This window comes from Bubalus bubalis, chromosome 19 (genome assembly GCF_019923935.1).
Source record: "Bubalus bubalis isolate 160015118507 breed Murrah chromosome 19, NDDB_SH_1, whole genome shotgun sequence".
Taxonomy (NCBI): domain Eukaryota; kingdom Metazoa; phylum Chordata; class Mammalia; order Artiodactyla; family Bovidae; genus Bubalus; species Bubalus bubalis.
In genome coordinates this window covers 41,117,444-41,143,025 of record NC_059175.1, presented here as the reverse complement: position 1 = coordinate 41,143,025, position 25,582 = coordinate 41,117,444, and the positions used below count along the sequence as shown (strand labels likewise).

General features: G+C 36.2%; 1 protein-coding gene across 5 annotated transcripts in view; it reads right to left on the bottom strand.

Annotated features, from left to right (window-relative positions):
• Window positions 1-4,026: 4,026 nt before the first annotated feature.
• ZFR (zinc finger RNA binding protein) overlaps window positions 4,027-25,582 on the bottom strand; it is an 86,310-nt gene continuing 64,754 nt past the window's right edge. For 4 of the 5 annotated variants that reach the window (XM_044932630.1, XM_025270654.2, XM_025270655.2 and 1 more), the window contains 4 exons: window positions 24,932-25,027; window positions 10,953-11,064; window positions 10,741-10,838; window positions 4,027-5,556 (listed from right to left, as the gene is read on the bottom strand). In XM_044932630.1, the coding sequence (XP_044788565.1) occupies window positions 5,377-5,556; window positions 10,741-10,838; window positions 10,953-11,064; window positions 24,932-25,027 (486 nt within the window). In that variant the 3' untranslated portion in view covers window positions 4,027-5,376. Of the gene's footprint in view, window positions 5,557-10,740; window positions 10,839-10,952; window positions 11,065-24,931; window positions 25,028-25,582 lie in introns of those variants that run through there. The other variant, XR_006546671.1, reaches the window with a different exon arrangement.

Genomic DNA, 25,582 nt, shown 5'->3' with positions numbered 1-25,582 from the left:
TCTGGAACTCTCTTGCTTTTTCTATGATCCAGTGGATGTTGGCAATTTGATCTCTGGTTCCTCTGTCTTTTCTAAAACCAGCTTGAACATCAGGAAGTTCATGGTTCACATATTGCTGAAGCCTGGCTTGCAGAATTTTGAGCATTACTTTACTAGCATGTGAGATGAGTGCAATTGTGCGGTAGTTTGAGCATTCTTTGGCATTACCTTTGGGATTGGAATGAAAACTGACCTTTTCCAGTCCTGTGGCCACTGCTGAGTTTTCCAAATGTGCTGGCATATTGAGTGCAGCACTTTCACAGTATCATCTTTCAGGATTTGAAATAGCTCAACTGGAATTCCATCACCTCCACTAGCTTTGTTTGTAGAGATGCTTTCTAAGGCCCATTTGACTTCACATTCCAGGATGTCTGGCTCTAGGTCAGTGATCACACCATCGTGATCATCTGGGTCATGAAGATCTTTTTTGTACAGTTCTTCTGTGTATTCTTGCCATCTCTTCTTAATATCTTCTGCTTCTGTTAGGTCCATACCATTTCTGTCCTTTAGTGAGCTCATCTTTGCATGAAATATTCCTTTGGTATCTCTTATTTTCTTGAAGAGATCCCTAGTCTTTCCCATTCTGTTATTTTCCTCTATTTCTTTGCATTGATCGCTGAAGGAGGCTTTATCTCTTCTTGCTCTTCTTTGGAACTCTGCATTCAGATGTTTATATTTTTCCTTTTCTCCTTTGCTTTTCACTTCTTTTCACAGCTATTTGTAAGGCCTCCCAGACAGCCATTTTGCTTTTTTGCATCTTTTCCATGGGGATGGTCTTGATCCCTGTCTCCTGTACAATGTCACGAACCTCAGTCCATAGTTCATCAGGTACTCTATCAGATCTAGGCCCTTAAATCTATTGCTCACTTCCACTGTATAATCATAAGGGATTTGATTTAGGTCATACCTGAATGGTCTAGTGGTTTTCCCTACTTTCTCCAATTTCAGTCTGAATTTGGCAATAAGGAGCTCATGATCTGAGCCACAGTCAGCTCCTGGTCTTGCTTTTGCTGACTGTATAGAGCTTCTCCATCTTTGGCTGCAAAGAATATAATCAATCTGATTTCGGTGTTGACCATCTGGTGATGTCCATGTGTAGAGTCTTCTCTTGTGTTGTTGGAAGAGGGCGTTATGACCAGTGCATTTTCTTGGCAAAACTCTATTAGTCTTTGCCCTGCTTCATTCCGTATTCCAAGGCCAAATTTGCCTGTTACTCCAGGTGTTTCTTGACTTCCTACTTTTGCATTCCAGTCCCCTATAATGAAAAGGACATCTTTTTTGGGTGTTAGTTCTAAAAGGTCTTGTAGGTCTTCCATAGAACCGTTCAACTTCAGCTTCTTCAGCGTTACTGGTTGGGGTGTAGACTTGGATTACTGTGATATTGAATGGTTTGCCTTGGAAACGAACAGAGACCATTCTGTCGTTTTTGAGATTGCATCCAAGTACTGCATTTCAGACTCTTTTGTTGACCATGATGTCCACTCCATTTCTTCTGAGGGATTCCTGCCCGCAGTAGTAGATATAATGGTCATCTGAGTTAAATTCACCCATTCCAGTCCATTTCAGTTCGCTGATTCCTAGAATGTCGACATTCACTCTTGCCATCTCGTTTGACCACTTCCAATTTTGCCTTGATTCATGGACCTGACATTCCAGGTTCCTATGCAATATTGCTCTTTACAGCATCGGACCTTGCTTCTATCACCAGTCACATCCACAGCTGGGTATTCTTTTTGCTTTGGCTCCATCCCTTCATTCTTTCTGGAGTTATTTCTCCACTGATCTCCAGTAGCATATTGGGCACCTACTGACCTGGGGAGTTCCTCTTTCAGTATCCTATCATTTTGCCTTTTCATACTGTTCATGGGGTTCTCAAGGCAAGAATACTGAAGTGGTTTGCCATTCCCTTCTCCAGTGGACCACATTCTGTCAAATCTCTCCACCATGACCCGCCCATCTTGGGTTGCCCCATGGGCATGGCTTAGTTTCACTGAGTTAGACAAGGCTGTGGTCCTAGTGTGATTAGAGTGACTAGTTTTCTGTGGGTATGGTTTCAGTGTCTTTGCCCTCTGATGCCCTCTTGCAACACCTACCTACACCTACCGTCTTATTTGGGTTTCTCTTACCTTGGGCGTGGTCCTATAGTACTTGTTAAAGATGCAGTTTCCCTATGTGGACTTACACAGAACAATCTCCAAGACTCTAAGACATACTAAATGAGAAAAAGTAAAGTGCAGAAAAACATACACAATATGCAACCATCTGTACAGAGACAAGTGGGGCACACAGATTAAGTGCACAGACCATGTGTGAATATACAAATGGATTAACACTGCCTCTAGAAAGGGGAGCCACATAATTGGAAAACAACAGGAGGCAGAAGATATTTTGTTTTATGCTGTATACTCCTTTACACTTTTTGACCTTTACAACATGTTATGAACAATCTGTTCAAACAAATAACTAAGAGAAAGTCATCTTAAAATGCACATTTTCAGGCTTATTCTGGTCCTCCTCAGTCAGAATCTTTGGAACTAGGACCTAGAAATGTTAATGTTTAGAATGGTCCCCAGATGACTCTCATGAACAAATTTGAGATCACTGCTTTATTATCTACACTATAAAATTTGCCCTTTATTGGGAAAAATTTAAGTTAGCTCTGCCAAATTCAGTTAAAAAAAAAAATGGTGAATGCATTAAGGTAACTGTTTATAACTTAAATTCACAACTGATACTGACAACGTAACAGCACGACCAAACAAAAGGCTCATTATGCTCTTTTGTCAATAAGCAGGAAAAAAATGACTTAAAATACCATTAACAAAAAAATCAGAGATCCTTTCTTATAGCAAATTTGCATTTTTGATACCAGCTTATTCAAAGACATCAAAGAAACAACAGTGGTGAAGACATAAATCTAATTTGGAATGTATATCATGTAACTAGGGAGTAAGAGAAATCAGTTTATCTGGGTTATCATTACTGGAACATAAGCATGCACTGTAATAACAGGGAGAGCTAGTCTGAGATGCAGAGAATAAATCAGCTGCCAAAACAACTGGCTCAAGAACGCATTAGCATGGTGAGAACCAATGCTTGACTAGAGTGTTTACAGTTTTAAAAATTGTCAAAGCAGAAGAAAAGATACTAACAGATACTGAAGTCAGCCTTATTTCATATAAGATAGTTAATGCAGATTTAGCTAGAGCTATGAAAACAATTAAGCCATGCAAAAAATAAATAATACTGAAAAAAATTTAAGTGGTATCACTTGTGTATCTGGATGAAGACACCCAAAACTAAATGCAAAATTTGGGAATTTGGGTTTAAAACATTTTTAGAAGATAATTAATTGCAAGATGAAAGGAATAGCCTCAACTTTCCTGAGCATAAACTTTTGATATCTACTGATTTCAACTCTGTTACTAAATTAATGTACTAGCTTTGGTTAGCCACTCTGGGCTTCAGTTTCCTCATCTGGAAAATAAGTAATATAGTACCTTCACTTATTGTTATGATAGTTTTAAACAGGAAAACATATGAAAGATCTAGCACAATAATTATCATTAGTGCATGATAAATATCAGTTTTTTCCTTCTAAGTAAGAGAACTGTGAGAAACATAATTCCAAAATTTTCACTGGGTGACTAAGTATTCAAGAGTAAAATGAGACCTGGAAAGATTAAAAAAAAAAAAAAAGACACTTGCCCAAGATCAAAGATAGTGTATCACAAATTTGGAAGAAAAGCCCAAGTCTCTTGTTCCTCTAAGAGTCTGGGGGAAGATTGTGCCCAAGAAAGAAACTGAACCAATATGGTACTGAATTATACACTTTTCTGGAAATTATGTGCCCAGGAAGTATCATTTGTCAGGAATAACAAGATGTAAGTACCCAATAAATTTGAATATGGTTTTATGGAAACATTAAGTCATTTCAAAGCAGAAGTACTTATGTCAATTCTAACATATAATACATTTAAGCCATTGTATGAATTTAAGTTTTTATTTGTGTATTTCACTGTAGTGCTGTGACAACAAAATGACATCTGTATACCAGAGCATACATATATTAACAGTAAGATGTAACTTTTCATTACACCACTGCTAGAATATTTAGCTTTTTGTAGGACACATAAGCATGTAAGATGGCCACACCAAATAATTTTCTGGTTTTTTTCTTAGATAATCTTAATTTTTTTTTTCCAGTAATACTTTATCAACCTCACTGTTAATAGAACTGTAAATTATCTGGTTGATGGGGTGTAGGGGCAGGGGGAGGGATCATTCAACTGTTATACTGTAATAGTTGCTAGAGTAATCTCACACACACACCAATAAGGAACTGTCTTCATAATTAAGGGCTAGTTATTGTTGTTAGATGCACAATGATAAAGTTCTTTGAAAATATTGGTTAGCCCACTTATATATGAAAAATGCCCTTTCCACTTATGCAGAAGAAAAAAATATTCAGAAAGTTATTTTTGGCCTTGCTATGTCAAAAAGTCAACTGTACAAAGATCTACGTGTCAAACCTAAAATTATAATTTTAAAAGTCTATTAAAAACAAAAATGTCATGCATTTTTATTATCAATTATGCAGAGGCTTTAAAACTGTTGCAAGACCATATATTATATATTAGCTTTTATACTGCTAATGCACAACTAACAGCAAACTTGATTAGATTAACAGAAATCTGTCTTAATTACACCTTTATATATCACACTAGAGAGACAAATGCCACAAGATCTGCAGAAACATTTAGTTCTGAGCACTTAAATGGCAGGATAACTTTTTGTGTTGTAATCCATCACATAAAGAATAACAAAAGGAAAAAATTCTGCAGTCTCACGTTACAAAAAAACGTACTGCTGTAAAATATTAAGAAGGCGTAAAGGTTATCTGTAACACAAAGTAACAACTAGTATCAAACAGCAAACAAAACTCTAAATAAAAATATCAAAATACACATAGTAACTGAAGCACAAATACTGCATTAAATACAGTAAAGATTTAATAGGACTAGGTAATAAAAGACACAAATATAGGGGGAGCTAGGGCAACCAGTAAATAAAAACCAAAATAATGGGGAAAAATCAGAACCATTGTAATTCCCCAAGCTGGAGCACAATTTTGCGGGGTGGGGGTGGGGGTGTCTTTCCATTCATATAATACCTAACACTGTACATTAAGATTTTAGTATCACAGAAAAACTTGGTTCTTCCATGAAATTCTTTAAATTCTCGATAATTTTTTCAAAGTAGACATCATTATGAATGAAAAACAGCCAACGAATGGGCACCTGTTGTTTTTTAACACTGCAGATTTACAGAAACTTTTTAAAAGTTATCATAATCTTTTTTGTCTTTTTTCCCCTCAGCCTCAAATCCATCAACTCCATCACTATCCCTTCTTCGTTTTCTGTTGTTGTGGATGTTAAAACGCTGGTTCATCTGTGGTAGTGGATCCATGCCTAGAACTTTGTGTATCTGGCGGAATGCAAGGAGTCGCAATGCAAACTGCAACAAAAAGAGTATTTAGTCAAATTAAAGAACCAATATTAATTCTTATTAGGTTTACAGCCCAACATAACAATATAAAAAAGCATGTTTAATGAAAGAAACACCTTAAACAATATTAAGGTTCATAAATGAAAGACTCTGTATGTTCTGAAGTTTTTATTTTCAGGCTTTTCTGTGTGCATGCTATTTTTTTTTAATGTTAAGTTAAAAAAATATTCAAAAAAATTATTATGCTCATTAAAAAAATCCTATGACAGTATACAGCAAAGAAAAAAAGCATCTCACTCATCAAATGAACCTCTCTTTGGTTCATATTCACATATCTTGCAACTTTTTCTATGGATACCCATGTGCTCATCCTCAGGCACATGTGCCTCCCAACACACACCTCCACAGGTTTACAAAATGAGGATTATACTTCTTCAACTTGTTACTTAGTGAACTAAAAAAAGATTTTTCACTACTGTGGCTACGTATATACATAGGAATACATTAGGCATCAATGTCACAAGACCTCATGTGTCGTAAGATATTTTGAGACATAGTTTCCCAATATTCTGAGGGATATTTAAGGAGATTCTACAGTCATTTGATTAAAAGGCAACTTTCACTATGTGGTTAAATCTTCAATAGAATTGTTTAGACTACTTCCTGAGATATAATTCCATATAAGATTTGTTTTTGTAAAGTGTACAATTCAGTTGTTGCTTTTTTTTTTTAGTATACTTACAATTTTTCAACATTAACTACTCTCTAATCCCAGAACATTTTCATCACCTTCCCAATGTTCCAACCTCCCCTCACCCCCCAAAACCCCATGGCCCAATAGCAGTCATTCCTCAATCCCTTTACCCTGAGGCCCTTGCAACTATTAATCTACTTTTGTAACTTGATAGATTTGCCTACTATGGACATTTCATATAAACAAAATCACACAATATGACTTTTTGTGTCTGGCTTCTTCCACTTAGCATAAGGTTTTCAAGATTCATCTACCTTGTACATATCAGCACTTCATTCCTTTTAATGGCTGAGTAATTTTCCACTGTATGAATATATCACATGTTTTTACCTACCCATCCATCAAGTGACAGACACTTGGGATGTTTCCACTTTCTGGCAATTATGCATAATGTTACTATTTATGAGGTGAAACTAGGGATTATTTATCATAATAGGACAGTATTTATTTAGAGTTACTTAAAAAAAGGTATTTCCCAAAGATAAAAGAGAATAAGGTTTTCTTCTACATTTAAAGAAAATATCCAAAGTTATCTGCTACATAATAATGAATAGTTTTACTACAGAAATATTGCTACTGATCATCAGCCTATTCTCATACTAGGGGTTTCAAAATAGAAGAGTAGTTAGTTCAGTAAGGAAAACCACAGTAGCATCTGAGGCTGGAGTGAGCACTCTGTAAGCTCTTGCTCTGCATGTGATTTGCATGTACCTCTAAATTCTAACAAGAGACATTTCTAATGTATAATTGGAAATGATTTAAAAGCAAATGAAATTTGATGATACTAAAATTATTCCCATACAAATTCATCTTGAAATTTCTAAAAACAACATCAAAGAAGATGTAAAGTTTACTTAATCCTTTTATGAGAGGGAAGATAACCTTAAAATGTGCCCTTTCAAAGATATGCTGCTCTACTGGACACTTACAGGAAGGCATCAGAATAAATGACAAAAGCTACATCTTGCAGAAGCAACTCGAAAAAGATCACTAGAGAATACAGATACAAAAACAAAGGTAAATATTATGGAAGGAAAAGAAGAAAAGTCCCAGACAAAGGAAAAAAGGGAATTATTAATATGGGCACTATGGCCCATCAAGAAAGAAACTGAAATTGACCTAGGTCCAATCCATAGAGCTTATTCAGATTTCACCAGTTATATACACACTTGGTTTATGTGTGATGTATACAGATCTATGTAACTTTACCAAATGTGCAGGTTTGCATTAACCACCATCACAAGGCACTATACTATCACCACAAGACTCTCACTAGCCACATCTATCCTCGCCCCTATCCCTAACTCCGAGGAATCACTCATCTGTTCTGTTAGTTCATTAATGTTATATAGATGGAATGATGCAGTATACGTAACTTCCTCACTTTTATTTATCGAAGTATAGTTGATGTACAATTATTAAATAATTAACAGGTGTCCAATACAGTGACTCATAATTTTTAAAAGTTATACACATTTAGATATTAATATATTGACTATTTTCCTATGCTGTAAATATATTCTTCAGTTCAGTCTCTCAGTCGTGTCCGACTCTTTGTGACCCCATGAATTGCAGCACGCCAGGCCTCCCTGTCCGTCACCAACTCCCGGAGTTCACTCAGACTCACGTCCATGGAGTCCATGATGCCATCCAGCCATCTCATCCTCTGTCGTTCCCTTCTCCTCCTGCCCCCAGCATCAGAGTCCTTTCCAATGAGTCAACTCTTTGCATGAGGTGGCCAAAGTACTGGAGCTTCAGCTTCAGCATCATTCCTTCCAAAGAAATCCCAGGGCTGATCTCCTTCAGAATGGACTGGTTGGATCTCCTTGCAGTCCAAGGGACTCTCAAGACTCTTCTCCAACACCACAGTTCAAAAGCATCAATTCTTTGGTGCTCAGCCTTCTTCACAGTCCAACTCTCACATCCATACATGACCACAGGAAAAACCATAGCCTTGACTAGACGAACCTTTGTTGGCAAAGTAATGTCTCTGCTTTTGAATATGCTATCTAGGTTGGTCATAACTTTCCTTCCAAGGAGTAAGCGTCTTCTAATTTCATGGCTGCAGTCACCATCTGCAGTGATTTTGGTGCCCCAAAAAATAAAGTCTGACACTGTTTCCCCATCTATTTCCCATGAAGTGATGGGACCGGATGCCATGATCTTCGTTTTCTGAATGTTGAGCTTTAAGCCAACTTTTTCACTAAGAGGCTTTTGAGTTCCTCTTCACTTTCTGCCATAAGGGTGGTGTCATCTGCATATCTGAGGTTATTGATATTTCTCCCAGCAATCTTGATTCCAGCTTGTGTTTCTTCCAGTCCAGTGTTTCTCATAGCTTATTTTATATGCAATGGTTTGTACCTTTTAATTCCCTACCTCAATACTGCTCCTTCCCACTCCCCTCTCCCCAATGGTAACCACTAGTTTGTTCTGTGAGTCTGCTTCATTTTTGTTATATTCACTAGTGTGCTGTATTTTCTACATTTCAAATAAATGTGATGGGCTTTCTAGGTGGTACCAGTGGTAAAGAACCTGCCTGCCAAAGCAGGAGACATAAAGAGATGTGGGTTTGATCCCAGGGTCGGGAAGATACCCTGGAAGAGGGTGTAGCAACCTATTACAGTATTCTTCTCTGGAGAATCCCATGGACAGAGGAGCCTGGTGGGCTACGGTGCATGGGGTTGCAGAGTCAGACACAATTTAAGTGACTTAGCATAAGTGATACACAGTATCTGTCTTTCTCTGACTTAACTTCACTTAGCACAATGCCCTCCAAGTCTATCCATATTATTGGAAATAGCAAAAATTCTATTCTTTTTTATGGCTGAGTAGTATTCCATTGTATATATACACCATATCTTCTTTATCCATTTATCTGCTGATGGACACTAAGGTTGCTTCCTTATCTTGGCATTGTAAATAACACTGCTGTGAATACTGGGGTATGTATATCTTTTCAAATTAAAGTTTTTTGTTTTGTTTTCTAGCCATACACCTAGGAGAAATTTTTGGGTCATGTAGCTCTAGTTTTCGGAGAAGGCAATGGCACCCCACTCTACTACTCTTGCCTTGAAAATCCCATGGATGGAGGAGCCTGGTGGGCTGCAGTCCATGGGGTCACTAAGAGTCGGACACGACTGAGCGACTTCACTTTCACTTCTCACTTTCATGCATTGGAGAAGGAAATGGCAACCCACTCTAGTGTTCTTGCCTGGAGACTCCCAGGGACGGGGGAGCCTGCTGGGCTGCCGTCTATGGGGTCGCACAGAGTCGGACACGACTGAAGCAACTTAGCAGCAGCTCTAGTTTTTCTGAGAAACCTCCATACTGTTCTCCACAGTGGCTGCACTAACTTATATTCCTACCAACAGTGTATGAGGTTCCCTTTTTTTCCACTGACTTTTAACACTTTTCACTTCTTCACTTTTAACAAGGACATTTCTAACTACCTCCTAAAATCAGACCACTTTCTTCAAAGTCACATTAAAGCTTTCCTTCCTTCCAACTAAGAATTCTCTTATTAGTTTTCAAATGCCCTGCTTCTTACCCAAAAAATAATTTCTTAAGTACCAACGAAGAAAAAAAAGCCACTTATGGTAAACTGTCATCTTCCCTAGAAAATTAAACCCAAAGAAATTAAAACAAAACTTGTTTAATACACACAAATTGGAAATCTTGTGAGTCTGTAAGATATTCATAATGTTCTATTATTACTGACTCTTTCTCAAATTACTTTTAATCTAACAATTTATTTTAATCCTGACCTCTCAAATTATCCTTGCCAGAAGAGACAACAGAACAAAATCTTAAGTCCAACCAGTGCAACTGCCTTACACTAGATTGTTATTGTTTATAGTTGGTAGCCATTTCTCCTCTTAGTACACTTCTGGAGTCAAAAAAGGAAAGTTGTATACGTTTTAGACTGAATGAAAGATTAATTTATTTAATCTTCCCAACAATCTTCTTTGAGACAGATACTGCTCTTATCCCTTATAGATGAGATGCAGAGCTGGTATTTAAACTCAGGAGTCTAGACTTCAGAGCCCATACTTTAAATTATTATATTAGCTGGCCTTTTCAGTGGCAGGAAAGGCTAAATCATTACAAAAATTTCCATAAACCAAACAGCACATCACTTCTGTATACCCAGAGGACATGAATAGTTGCTCTACTGATCCTGACATATAACAACTAGATTTAATGATACTGAAAATACTGCAGTATTTTTATATTTATACAGGACACACACAGAGTTAAAATAATAAAATTGAAGATTAATGAAATCTAGTTTAAATTATATCCTCTCTAAGGGCTTACTTACTAAAGAAGCAGAAATAATGAATACTACATGGTAATTTCTTCTAGAGGACAACTATAAAAAACCAAAACTGTAAGGGAAGTGATAAAACAAAGCCCTGGGATTAGGAACACAATGGTACCTGTGCACTGGATGTGATGTCTTCACGCTGCTGATCAGTCATTGTCGCCAAGGTATCAAAGGGATCCTTCTCACAAGGATCCAGAAGTCCAGGACTACCTACAGCAATCACCATAGGCAGAATAAAGCATTATCATCATCCATTTGTAGAAGAATGAATAATTCTCATTCAACTATCAAACACACAAACACTAAAAATGAAGTAAAACTTACCTTTAAGAATAATCCCTGAAGAAATGCACTCAAAAACTCTTCTCAGAGCATCTCCAGGGCTTTGAGGACTAGAAGCACTACTGATTGCTTTCTCTACTAGTAACTCCATTGCCTAAAAACAAAAACATAAAAATGTGTTTGACAGCTTACAGCCCAAAGGAATTATTCATTTTCAGAATGACAAAATACTTATGAAACTGTCATTAAAACTTTTAGAGGTTGGGGCTTCCCTGATTGCTTGGTGGTGAAGAATCCACCTGCCAATGTAGGGAACATGGGTTGATCCCTGGTCCAGGAGGATCCCTCATGCTGCAGAGCAACTAAGCCTGTGTGCCACACTATTGAGACTGTGCTCTAGTCTGGGAGCTGCAACTACTGAGCCCAAGTGCCACAACTGCTCAAGCCTGAATACCCTGGAGCCTGTGCCCTGCAACAGGAGAAGCCATTGCAATGAGAAGAAGCCTGTGCATCACAACTGAAGAGAAGCCCCTGCTCGCCTCAACTAGAGCAAAGTCTGCACAGCAATGAAGATCCAGTAGAGCCAAAAATAAGTAAAATTATTAACAAAAAATATTTTAAAGATTGAAAAAAATCACACTGAACAAGTCACAAAATCAGAAAATAAAAATTACATGTAATATAAAATTAAAAGTAAGTAACGAAAACAAAATAAGGCAATATATAATTTATATTTTAAAAATTATTTTGTAATGTGTGCTTAATGAAGAAAAATAGACTAATGGGTTGTTTTGGATTTTCAGTTACTGCTATCCTTTTCTATTAAAATATGACAGTCCTTAAAATTCTTTAGATATTTAGGGCTCACATATACTTGTTCTTTAATGCCTACATACCGATAATACTGAAGAGTTATAGCAAGACCATATTCTACCAAGTAAAGATGACTTTTATTTTTCCTTTAAGAACAATTATCTAAATTTTCATTTAACATACAACTGTACTTCTATTATCCTTAAAGAAAATATAAATTATACTTTCACTGTAAATTACACTTGAGACTCAAAATCAGTTAAAACCAATGAAGAAAAAAAAGAAGTATGGATTTAGATCCAGAAAGCATTTTGAAGAGTTTATTAGAAAAATCTGCTTCCATTTAGATTCTAAAAATTAAGATATAATGTACAATTCAGTGGGTTTTAGTACATTTACAAAGCTGTTCAACCATAACCATTCTCTAATTCCAGAACATTTTATCACCTCCAAAGAAACTCCACACCTACTAGTAGCCATTCTCCATTCTCTTTCCTCAGCCCCTGGCAACCAATAAACCACTTTCTATTTCTATAGATTTGCATTTTCTAAATATTTCATACAAATGGAGCCATATAATAAGTCACTTTCTGTGTCTGGTTTCTTTTACTTAGCATTATGTTTAAGGTTTATCCACGTTGCAGCTTTTACTCAAATTTTAAATAAAATCACCAGTAACAATTCAAAGAAACTAAACAGATTGAAACTAGAATGAAACCCTTAAAATGATAATGAAGTTTAAAACACTGAGGATCCATTTTTAGTTGTGTACTTAAAAAACTCATAGATTTAATTAGAGGTAAAAACCACATCCACCTACTCACCCCAAGGCCATTACTCGTATCTTTTAAGTAACAATAATTCTTAAAAGATTGGACATGTGGAGGTTTTAGTTTCAAACAAATTAGGAGTAAGTTGTAAGAGAGATACGAACCTGAAGAGAGAGTACACATAAAGAGCAAAAAAAAAAAAAAAAAAAAAAGATGACGGCTAGAAGGAGCATGAAGTTTAAAAAAATCTGAGAGAAACAGGTGTTAATAATGATAAACGTAAATTGCAACAAAAAAATTAAGATGGTTCAGTCTAATTAAGCTGAAGAACGTAGGAAGTTGTTTAAGACATTTAAAGTTGTTCAAGACACAAGACCCTTAAAGGGTCTTCATTTAAAAATTTTACTATTTTAAGGCATCAGCTTCAGTTATCTAGGCAACTCTATGAATGCATATTAAACACTTTTCCTGTCCAGACAAGTATTATTTCAAGATGTCCAAAAGACTGGAATCTTTGAAAATAAGGATTGTCAATTATCATTTATGGAATCCCTTTGCCTAGCATAAATGGCTGGCATATAGAAAATACTTAATAAGTACCTATGATCAGAATACTTTTGGAAAGAAATGTGAAAATAATCCTGTTAATTAAAGAAATCAAGGGTTGTAATTAACAAGTTACTAAAATACAAAATTAATGTCTTAAAATATGTTCCTTTCCAAAAATACCTCAAATTTATATAAGTACTTTTAGAGAATGTTAAGGGAAAAACAAATATTAAATAATCAGCTATAATACAGGTGCATGCATACTAAGTGCTCAGTCATGTCCAACTCTGCAAACCTAAAGGACTGTAGCCTGCCAGGCTCCTCTGTCCATGGGATTCTCCAGTCAAGATTACTGGAGTGGGTTGTCATGCCCTCCTCCAGGCGATCTTTCTGACCCAGGGACTGAACCTGAGTCTCTTAAGTCTCCTGCATTGGCAGGTGGGCTTTGTTAACTACTAGCACCAGCTGGGAAGCCCCAGAATATAGCTATGTCAAGATACAAAAATATTAAAGGTAATTCAATGCTTTTTAAAAACCTGCTTATTGACTGACCTCTAGCGGGAATATATAATTTATACTTATGTATTAAGGTAGAAACTAAATAAGAACCAAGAAAGAAATGAGTATTTATGGAACACAAAGTCCATATATTGAATCACAGTAAAACTAAGTCAACTGTCTGCCTTCTGAGATCATTTGCTGTGAAGTAAGCAATTTAAAAATGTTAATTTTCTATGGAACATGGCTGGTCTCCAAGCAGATGTCCACAGTTAGGCAAGCAACAAAAGTAGAACATAGGAGGTTTATATACTCTTAAAAGCATGCATTCAAAAGTAAAAGGACAAAAAAAAGTAAAAGGACAACATCAAAGACAAACAGAATCAAACAAGGGAAATGATTACTTAAGCAATAATATAAAGGATTCTCATGGCAAAAGTTACTTAAAAAAGAAACGCTCTCTTAAATATTATATGTTAAATGACATGAAATCCAGGATTGCAATATTTGCTTTAGGGAAACATTCATGTGGTATATATTCTTCCTTCCCATCTTTAACAGTAGTAACTTACTCCTGCAAGCGAAAAGAAAGTTATTCGCCCTGTGATGTCAGTGTTCTACCATTTATCATTTAGAATCTCCTCACTGGTTCTAAAACTGACAGGAGCTCTCTCACTACAAGTCATCATCACTAAAATCTAATACACTCTTCCAAAAAAAAAATATATATATATAGTGTTTTCCAGGTGGTTCAGATGGTAAAGAATCTGGCTGCAATACAGGAGAGTGGGTTTGATCTCTGGGTCAGGAAGATCACTTGGCGGAGGGAATGGCTACCCACTCCAGTATTCCTGCCTAGAGAATTCCATGAACAGAGAGGCCTGGGAGTTACAGTCCATGGGGTTGCAAAGACCTGGACACAACAAAGCGACAAATACGTGAAAAGATATGTGGAGCACATATTTTAACTGCTGTATGAACAAAAAGAACAATTATGGCCTCTCAGCCTCTTCTTTGGGGACTATCTCATTTCACAGATAATTCTTTTTTTTTTTTTTTTTAAATAAAGAAAGATAAAATTCACATAATATAAAGTTAACTATTTTAACGTGAACACTTCAGTGGTATTTAGTACACTTACTAATATGCTGAACAATAGCCACCTCTATCTAGTTCAAAACATTTCTATTACTCCAAAGTAAAACCCCCAGCCCATCATGCAATTTCTCCTCATTCTCTCATTCTCTAAGCCTCAGGCAACCGCCAACCTGCATTCTATCTATCTGGATCTGCTAATCTGGATATTTTATACAAATGCCATCATATAATGTGTAATTTTTTGTGTCTGGCTTCCTTCACTCAGCATGATGTTTCGGAGGTTCATCCATGACAGATCATTCTCTTTCATAAAATATTCCTTAGCTTAATATAGATTTAAAAAATAAAATATATAATAAACATTAAAACACTAACTTTTTGCAAAAAAAATGCCTTTCTGCAATTTACAGCAGGTATACCATTCTAAAGGTATACTAATCTAAAGGAGGTTTCTATTCTACACAGCAATTCTTAAGTCAGATCAACCTTACAAGAGAATTTTACCTATACTTTCTTTACTTATCACTATAGATTTAGGACAAAAGAAGAACTAATTTGAAGGCGGTATATTATTTGCTGTACTCACTGTAGTGGTAAACACTAAAGGCAGGTGGTAGGACTTAGATTTATTCAATAAGTAATCTGAAGGCTAAACAAAATTGAAAATCAAGTTCACAAGAACTTCAAATTTCTTTCATGCAAACCAAGAAGAAAAGTTACTCTCTGCTTAAGGTGATAGTACTAAGCCAAATCTCAAGATCTCTTGCCCCCCAAACCTGGCTATGATTAAAGAAATATGTATGAAGCACACTACCACCACCCAAATAAATATAAAATGGCTTCAATTAAATGGAGGAAAAGGCCAGTGAGAGTATTTCTTTTTTTTTTTTTTTTAATTTTATTTTTAAACTTGACATAATTGTATTAGTTTTGCCAAATATCAAAATGAATCCGCCACAGGTATACATGTGTTCCCCATCCTGAACCCTCCTCCCTCCCCATTCCATCCCTCTGGGTCGTCCCAGTGCACCAGCCCCAAGCATCCAGTATCGTGCATCGAACCTGGACTGGCAACTCGTTTCATACATGATATTTTACATGTTTCAATGCCATTCTCCCAAATCTTCCCACCCTCTCCCTCTCTGGTGAGAGTATTTCTAAGAAAGTGAGTGGACTTGGGCAACTCTCCATTTACACTTCCCTAACTGGCTCTTTAGAAGACAATGGGGAAGGGGTTGGCAGTTGGTGGGGGAAACAAAAATCCAAAAATTTCACCAGAACTCTCTCAACTCAGAAAGTAAGAACAAGTCATGTTGTGGGCAGCCCGAGGCAAAGAAATTTTTCTAAAAATAATCACCTTTCATCCAAAAAGAGAAAGGAAAAGCAACAGAATTCATCAGTTTTGAAGGCTCTTTGCAGAAGACAGGTAGGGAAGAGTAGAATTCCAATTATCCACATCTAATTATCTCTAATAATAAATAGAGATTTGACTAACATGCAAATAAACAACAAAAAAAAATAAGCTCTTTCGAAGGAGTAAGAAACAGGGAAAATTAATATCAAAGACTGCTGTGAACTCTCAATGCAAGTTTCCCAAAGTGGCTTCACACACCCCAAACCTTCTGCTGATTCAGGTAAACAGAAAGGTGTTTTTGAAAGGAGATGGTGAAGAGTTTCAGGAAAAAAAACAGAGCAAATTCTGCACCGGCAGAGGCTCTAGGAGGCCATTGTGGGTTTGAAATCTGAAGCCTAAAGGTGTGCCAAGGGAATCTACCTCAAAGACTAGCACAGCGCATTGAATTAGGGAACAGAAGAGAGAAAGCCCATGTCTAGAAACTCCCTGGCAGTCCTGTAGTTAGGACTCAGTGATTTCATTGCTGGGGCCTGGGTTCAATACCTGGCGGAGGAACTAAGTTCTTTACATGGGGCACCCCCCCGCCCCCAAAAAAGAATACATGCCAAGAGAGAAAGCCAAACACTACTCCTTTCCATAAGCAATCCTCAAAGCAGAGCTCATGGGGGAAGAAATAGAAGTATTTTAAAAGGTGTGAATAAACTAAGACAGCTCTTGTTTGCATGTTTTAGTATCAAAGGATGACTTGGAAATGGAACTGACAATGCTAAGCCCTAAAGAAATGAAAAAAACTAAAACCAGGCGTGATATCTTTGCATTTGGGTGGAACATAGAGTGAAATATATTTCCTATGGACTTTGAGAGTCCCTTGGACTGCAAGGATTTCCAACTAGTCCATCCTAAAGGAAATCAGTCCTGACTATTCATTGGAAGGACTGATGTTGTAGCTGAACCTCCAATACTTTGGCCACCTGATGCCAAGAGTTGACTCATTTGAAAAGACCCTGATGCTGGGAAAGACTGAAGGCAGGAGGAGAAGGGGATGACAGAGGAGATGGTTGGATGGCATCACCGACTCAATGGACATGAGTTTGAGTAAACTCTGGGAGTTGGTGATGGACAGGGAGGCCTGGTGTGCTGCAGTCCATGGGGCTGCAAAGAGTTGGACACAATTGAACGACTAAACTGAACTGATGGACTTCGAATGATACTGTTAAGTCATTGCTTGTAATTAATGTATCAATCTGGTGCATATATTGAGAGGGAGATTTTGTATGTGTAAGGACAGACGGTATGTGAGAACTCTGTACTTTCTGCTCAGTTTTGCTGTGAATCAAATTTTTATTATTTAAAAAATAATATTTACTTAGAAAATAATTTATTCTGGAAGAATCTTAATTTAAGGGAATAAAGATACAATTTTCAACATTTTGAGTTATAGAGAACTTGATAAATAAAAAAACCAATAAAATTAAAACCTCAAGGTTGAGATGAAAAGGAAGACTGCAGAGCTAATTAAGCAAACTGAACATTACTATAAAACTAATAAATGAATTATAAATAGTAAATATTGGGACATGGGTGAAAACTAAATTACTGCCAAAAAACAGTAACAGGGGACAAAAGAGGAAAGAGAACAAAGATTAAAACAATCACAAAGATAATAAATATATGGGACAAAGGGAATCCAATATAAGGGTAATTGGTGTTAGATAGCATATTCAAAAGCAGAGACATTACTTTGCCAACAAAGGTCTGTCTAGTCAAGGCTATGGTTTTTCCAGGGGTCATGTATGGATGTGAAAGTTGGACTGTGAAGAAAGCTGAGCACTGAAGAATTGATGCTTTTGAACTGTGGAGTTGGAGAAGACTCTTGAGAGTCCCTTGGACTGCAAGGAGATCCAACCAGTCCATCCTAAAGGAAACCAGTCCTGGGTGTTCATTGGAAGGACTGATGCTGAAGCTGAAACTCCAATACTTTGGCCACCTCATGCCAAAGAGTTGACTCACTGGAAAAGACTCTGATGCAGGGAGGGATTGGGGGCAGGAGGAGAAGGGGACGACAGAGGATGAGATGGCTGGATAGCATCACTGACTCGATGGACGTGAGTCTGAGTGAACTCTGGGAGTTGGTGATGGACAGGGAGGCCTGGCGTGCTGCAATTCATGGGGTTGCAAAGAGTCGGACACGACTGAGCAACTGAACTGAACTGAAAATAGAGGATCATATTAATCATTTGTCAAATGTGCAGACAAAGATTTCAATGAAATGATGACACTAACAACAGATTCCAGGACATAATTTGGTTAAGTTACTAAAATTCAAGGATAAAGACAGAATTTTTTTAGCAACCTGCAGAAAAGGTAAAGGCAAGAAAATTAGGCTGGACTTATGGTGGCTCAGATGGTAAAGAATCTGCACAAAATGCAGGAGACCTAGGTTCAATCCCTGGATCGGGAAGATCCCCTGGAGAAGGGAATGGTTAACCACTTGAGGATTCTTGACTAGGGAATTCCATGGGCAGAGGAGCTAGGAGGGCTACAGTCCATGGGGTCACAGAGTTGGTGACCCCATGACTAAGTGATTAACATAAACTAGATTTAGCAATACTCAATGCTGAAAGATAATGGAGCAATACCAATAAAGGGAGGAGAAAAAATTGCGACCTAACAATATACTTTTCAATACAGTAATGGTAATTGGCAAAGATTCTCAAACATGAAAGAAATTTTAAAAACTTAAAACACTTTTTGATAAAAACTACATGATGATAAAATGCAGCCAACCAAGAAATAAAAAGAGGAAACCCCAGTAAAGCCCTAGTGGCTGGCACCAAAGCATTTAAATAGAGACCATTAAATAATCAAAGGGAATATACTGACACATAAGGTAAATGTAGTTATTTTTAAACCTTTAAGATTAAAAAATAATAATAATAATAAACCTTTAAGATTTAAAAAAGCATTAAGTGTAAAAAAGCATTTCCTGTTTTCTAAGTGGAATCAGCATTCACTGAGTAAAACAGATAAATCAAGAAACAGGTTTTGACACATTAAAATAAATGAATGAATGAAACAAATGAAAAAAAAAAAAAAAAGAAAATACTAACAAAAACCCAAGAGGATAGGAGAAGTAGGAGGAAGTGATCATTTTCTCAGCTTTTATAGATGAGAGGTCAACAGACATTATCTAAAATTGTTAAACAGATGCAATGAAAATACCATATAAAACTATAAGGTCAACAACTAATTGTCTAAATAATCAGAAAAGAAACATATTCACACATAAAAAAGAACAAGAAAAGGATAAGAATTATGGCAAAGGATAGAAAAATACCAGAAACATACCAGATAAATGCTAATAAAAACGAGTTTAGGAGGGTGCAGTATAGCTGAAATATATGAAGGGGATTTAGACGTTAAGCTTCCAGCTTTTAGATAAGAAAGTCATAGGTATATAAGCGCACATAGGGAATATCGTCAACAATATTGTAGTAATTGGTTTTACTGCAATAATCATTTCATAATGTATTAAAAAATGGAATTACTATGTTGTACACATGTATGGATGTGAGAGTTGGACTGTGAAGAAGGCTGAGCGCCAAAGAATTGATGCTTTTGAATTGTGGTGTTGGAGAAGGGTCTTGAGAGTCCCTTGGACTGCAAGGAGATCCAACCAGTCCATTCTGAAGGAGATCAGCCCTGGGATTTCTTTGGAAGGAATGATGCTGAAGCTGAAGCTCCAGTACTTTGGCCACCTCATGCGAAGAGTTGACTCATTGGAAAAGACTCTGATGCTGGGAGGGATTGGGGGCAGGAGGAGAAGGGAACGACAGAGGATGAGATGGCTGGATAGCATCACTGACTCGATGGACATGAGTCTGAGTGAACTCTGGGAGTTGGTGATGGACAGGGAGGCCTGGCGTGCTGCAATTCACGGGGTTGCAGAGTCGGACACGACTGAGCGACTGAACTGAACTCAACACCTGAAACCAGTAAAACTGCATTATAACTGTCTTTTTAAAAAGGCTAGAGTTTAGATATTAATAAACAGACAAGGCTTATTAACTAATGGCAGAAAGTGTTAATTAAATGCCCTTTAGAATGACAAAAAGTTCAAACTCACAATAATGATATAATTATTAAGTGTTTTTATGTCCAAAATATTACTGCAACAAAATAATAAAGTACAAACTGTAAAAAACACAACAGAAAGAGCAGATTTTAACTTATCTTCGTCACTGCATGGACAGACAAAGTAGACAAAAAATATGAAGGAAAAGAGATAGAAAAACAAAGTTAACTGATAAAGTTGAACTAAGAGGGACATATTATATGCTGAGAACACATTTTTTAAAGTGCCCACACTTTATAAAAGCTGTACAGATTAGACCACAAAGAAAATCTTAGATTCCCTATATTGCAAATAGTAGAATATATTTTCTGCTTCCCACGTGGCTCAGTGGTAAAGAATCTACCTGTCAAACAGGAGACTCAGGTTTGATCCCTGGGACAGGAAGACACCCTGGAGAAGGAAATGGCAACCTACTCCAATAATCCTAGCATGGGAAATCCCAGAAACAGAGGAGCCTGGTGGGGTATAGTCCATTGGGTTGCAAAAAGTTAGACATGACTTAGCAACTAAACAGCAACAGAATATATTTACTGGATTATATGCTAGAAAAATGGAAGTTATTTACAAAAAAAAAAAAAAAAGCAACTCTTCTTCAGTCATGTAGAATTAAAAAACTGCCTCAAAATTACTCTTGGCTTAAAGACAACATTGAAATGAATTTCAAACTGCAGAGAATATAAAGAGAAAATAGTACATATATAGCCAAAACCTATGTTCAGCCTTAAATAACACCTTTAAAATTTATCTATATAATTAAAGAATGAGTGAATTAAACAAGTATCCAACTCAAGAAGTTTGGGAAAAAAAAAAAGAAAATAAACCCAAGGAAAATAGAAAATTAGACATGAAATTAGAAATTAATGAATTATGGGGGGGGTGTACAGGAGGGAGGTCCAAGTAGGAAAGGATGTATGTATTCATATAGTTGATTTACTTCATTGTATGGGAGAAACTTACACAACATTGTAAAGCAATTATATTTCAATTACAAAAAGAAATTAATGGATTATTAAGAAGGAAAACAGCATATCTGGCAGCTAAATCCAAGGAGCTGGCTCTCTGAGGAGAGAAAAACACAAAAAAAGGCAAAATGGATAAATTACTGCCTAAGTTGACTCATTGGAAAAGACTCTGATGCTGGGAGGGATTGGGGGCAGGAGAAGGGGACAACAGAGGATGAGATGGCTGGATGGCATTACCGACTCGATGGACGTTAGTTTGAGTGAACTCTGGGAGTTGGTGATGGACAGGGAGGCCTGGCATGCTGCGATTCATGGAGTCGCAAGGAGTCGGACACGACTGAGCGACTGAACTGAACTGAAAGGATATAATGTTGAGAGCTATTTAAATGTCAAAGTACTGACATTTTGGTGTGCTTTAAACTACCAAAATACTCGTATTTTATGTTATATGTACATGATTTCAAAGACTGGCCAGCAGCTTTCTTTGCCCTCCCTGATTCGTCCATCATCACTCTGCCATGGCCCATGTTCCCCCAGTTCCTTTGACCTGTGCATCCTCTCTTTCCACTCAGTTCTTAAAGCTCTGCACCCTCAAAGCAGAGAGGGTCCCTTGAAGTTCATGGCTCTCTCTGATGAAGAGAAAAAGCAAGGTGTAGGGTAAAGGGCCATCTGCAGTGAGACTTTCAGACTTCAAGAATAGCTGAGAAGTGGCCTGAGAGTCCAGTCTCAAAAGTACTGAAGCTTAGACATACTATAACAGAAAGAGTCTCAAGGACACCTGGGTTGCATGGACTGAAGCTGAAAGAAGCAGGAAGTAAAATGATAATGTAGAATGCTTGTATTTTTATATATTAAAAAAAGTTTAAGTTATATAATGCACATACATTTGTATATTAAAAATCTATCAATAATTCATTGAATTTTCATCACAAGTAAATACTGAAACACCCATTGGTTATTTTGCTCCAATATTGCACCTGCTATTACTGACTAATCAATCAGAGAATTAAAACAATAAAGATGCTATAATAGGCATTTTTAAAACTTTAAGGGCACAGAACTCTATTACATAAAAGTTTGAGTATCTGGTTGAATGGGTCAATTTTTCTAGAAAAAGTTGCCAAAATTAACTCCAGGAGAAGGAAAAATTAAACAAAACAGTTACTCACAGTAAAAGAAATCAACAAGTGCTACCCTATTTATAAGGGACTGGGAACTGATAATGTCAAATGAATTTTACAAATGATCAAGAAACAGTATTTTTGATGATCCTAAAAACTGTTTCAGAGTTTAAAGAACAAAAGTTCTAAATTAATTTTTATAGAGTTAGTGCAAATCTAACAAGAAGACAAAAATAAAACACAAAACTTTATTGTCACTGCAAAAGTGATGATATTCTACCAATTATCTATTAATTCAATACAGTACTACTTAAAAATAATTAAAAGAACCCTGGAGTTCGTTAAACTGAACAAAATGGCAGTCAAGTTCTTTTGGAAAAAGAACATGAGAAAACCAAAACAAAACAAAACACACTTAAAACAAAACCAAAAACAAAGCCCACAAATAGTGCAAGATGGTCTTTATAATGAGCAGCAGAGAACGGAGAGGGAGAAACCCTGATGAAAAGGACATCAGAATTTTAAAACACACTATGAAGTTTTAAAAATTAAAAAGAGATTAAGGACTTCTTTGGTGGTCTAGAGGTTAAGAATCCACTTTGCAATGCAGGGGACATTGGTCCAATCTCTGGTTAGGGAACTAAGATGTCACATGCTGCAGGAGAACTAAGCCCACGAACTGCAACTATCGAAGCTCAAGCACTCTGGAGCCTGTGCATCACCACTAGAGTCCATGCACCGCAAGGAAAGATCCCACAGGACACAAGGCAGATTCCGTGTGCCATGACTAGACTCGATGCAGCCAGTTAAAGAAATATGTAAAAAATCAATAGAAAAAAGAGTTTAATAGAGAAGATTGAGGAATGAAAGACTACTGTAGAAACAGGCCTGCAACAAAGGAACTTTGGTTTAACAAAGGGTTTCTCTTCCTCAGTGTTATCGATAACTAGTATCGACATCCAAAAATATCTCCAAACATTGCCAAATATCCCCTGGGGGCAAAACTGAAATGTGGTTGAGAACCACTGGTTTATGATAATGGTGATATTTCAAAATGGAGGTTGGGAGAATGAACGTCACTACTAAATAAAATGCTAAATGGTATTGGAATAATTGACAATTGGTCTGGAAAGACATATTGCTAGATCTACCTCTAGTCCATTTATGATTTTCAAATTAATTTATAATTATACAAGTAATGTATGTATATTTTATCCTAGTAAAATCCAAACATTACAGATCTCTAACCTAAGCCCACTTCTCACTACTGAGAGACAACTCGTGTTGTAATACAGAATATATCCTTCCAGGAATAAGTAAGCAAACACCTATAATAAACATAACTTGATTGGGGGAAAAACGCAGAAGAAAGCATGTGTGAATAATCTATAATCTAAAACATGAGAGAGTATTTTGTAGACAGAATACAAAGCTGTTAAGTCATAAAACACTAATGGACTAGAATTTGTAAAAATTTTAAACCTTTTATAAAACAGCAAAAATTATTAAGTTGAAAAGCAAATGAAAACTGGAAAAATTATTTTAATATAGGTAAGTGTTAATTTCTTATAGAAAGTAATTATAAATTATGGGAAATATGAATAACAGGAACTGACAGTTAAGAGAAAAATAATTATAAATGCCAATAATCACTTAAAATTTAAATAAAAAATGAGACTCCATTTTTTACCTAACATGTGTTAAGAAGTGTGATCTTACCCAAAGTTAGTGAGGATGTGAAGAAAATGCTAAGTTCAACAATTTTTGGTAATTTTAAATGATCCACCTTTCCTGGGTACAATCAAAACATGTTCTTTGACCTTGGAATTCTATAGCAACTGACCCTAGCCATCACATGTATATAATACTCATAAAAGCGTGACCACCATACAATGAAAATTTAATAGCAAAAGACTGCAAACAATGCAACTGTCCATCAGATGGATACCAGTTAAATAAAATAGGCATGTCCATACAAAGGAAACACCGAGTAGTCAATACCGCTCTCAAAGAGCTCCCATTATTAAGATAACCCTGGCTAGTCAATTCTCTCTAACCCAACTCTAGAATCTGTAGGTTCAGTTATACTTTTGAATGAATCCTTCTGTATCTGAATTTTTGCTATTTAGGAACTCAAATATTTCAACATCAAAGAGATATTTGTACATAAATAAAAAAAAATAGGAATATACACGACGTGCATATATGCATTTCTCCTCCCTGGAAAAAAATCACAACAAATTGTGCCATGATAACTGGCCTTTAAATGATGAGAAGGCTTTCACTTCTTATTTTGTGCCTTTCTGCATTATTTGAATTTCCTAATTTTATGCATTTTTTTGGATAATACATATTTTTAAATGTTAAAAATTACTTAAACATTGTTAAAATATCAACAAAATCCTGCATAGGGAGATTAATAGCTCATTTAAAATTTTCTTTGTATCTTTATGTATGTACAACTAATAATTGCACCTATAAAAGTAATAAACACTGTGTGAAGAGTTAAAAAAAAAAGGAACATTCAAAAAGAAAATCAAGTATAATTCTCAGCAAGTTCAACAGTCTGATAAGACCCTAGAATTTCTCATGAGAAAAAGAAAAAAACTCCATTTAGGAAATGGAAATAAAGTTGATAATTAGATTTAAGATGAGGCTATAAAAAACTGCAGAAGTATTTCTGAGACGTTTATTTTTCACATACAGTTACATATTACTTACCCAGCTTGGAAAATCAGACCAAGTTGGAACTCGTTGACAGAGGTCCCGGAGAATACGTATGATAATCACACAGGACTGTAGACCATTAGCTCTAGCCTTGAGAGCAACACAAAAATCAACTAAATTAATCTTAGAAATATTAAAAATATCCCTTGATGAAAAAAAAGTTAAAATACCACTGTTCAATGGAAGCTCAGATAAAAATAAAACAAAAATAACCACACTTAAAATTGGATTCAATGAGCTGCCATTTACAGCAATATTTTATGCCAGGATTAGTATTTAAAAGCTGATATTTTAGGTCAAAGTAAACAGATTATGCAAGAATAATTGTTCTTGATCCCCTGTGAACCTTGACCTGTGTTCATTTAAATCAGTAAACTTAAAAAAAAAAAGTCTGCCTACATTAGAAATTAAAGAAAAAGTAAAGAGCTAAAAAGTTTGTCTAGGGACTGAAAGATTAAGGAAATCTGTTTGGTTTCCTTTCTGTGCCTTTGCATAATTGCAAAGTCACTAAACCAAACAGCTGCTTCCTCACCTTTCATTCCCTACACTTATTAACTTAAGAGAAAGAGGGGAAAAAATCTTAAAACTATACACAAAGCTTTAAACACATATTCCATTATTTAAAGCAAAGTTAATCTGCAGCCT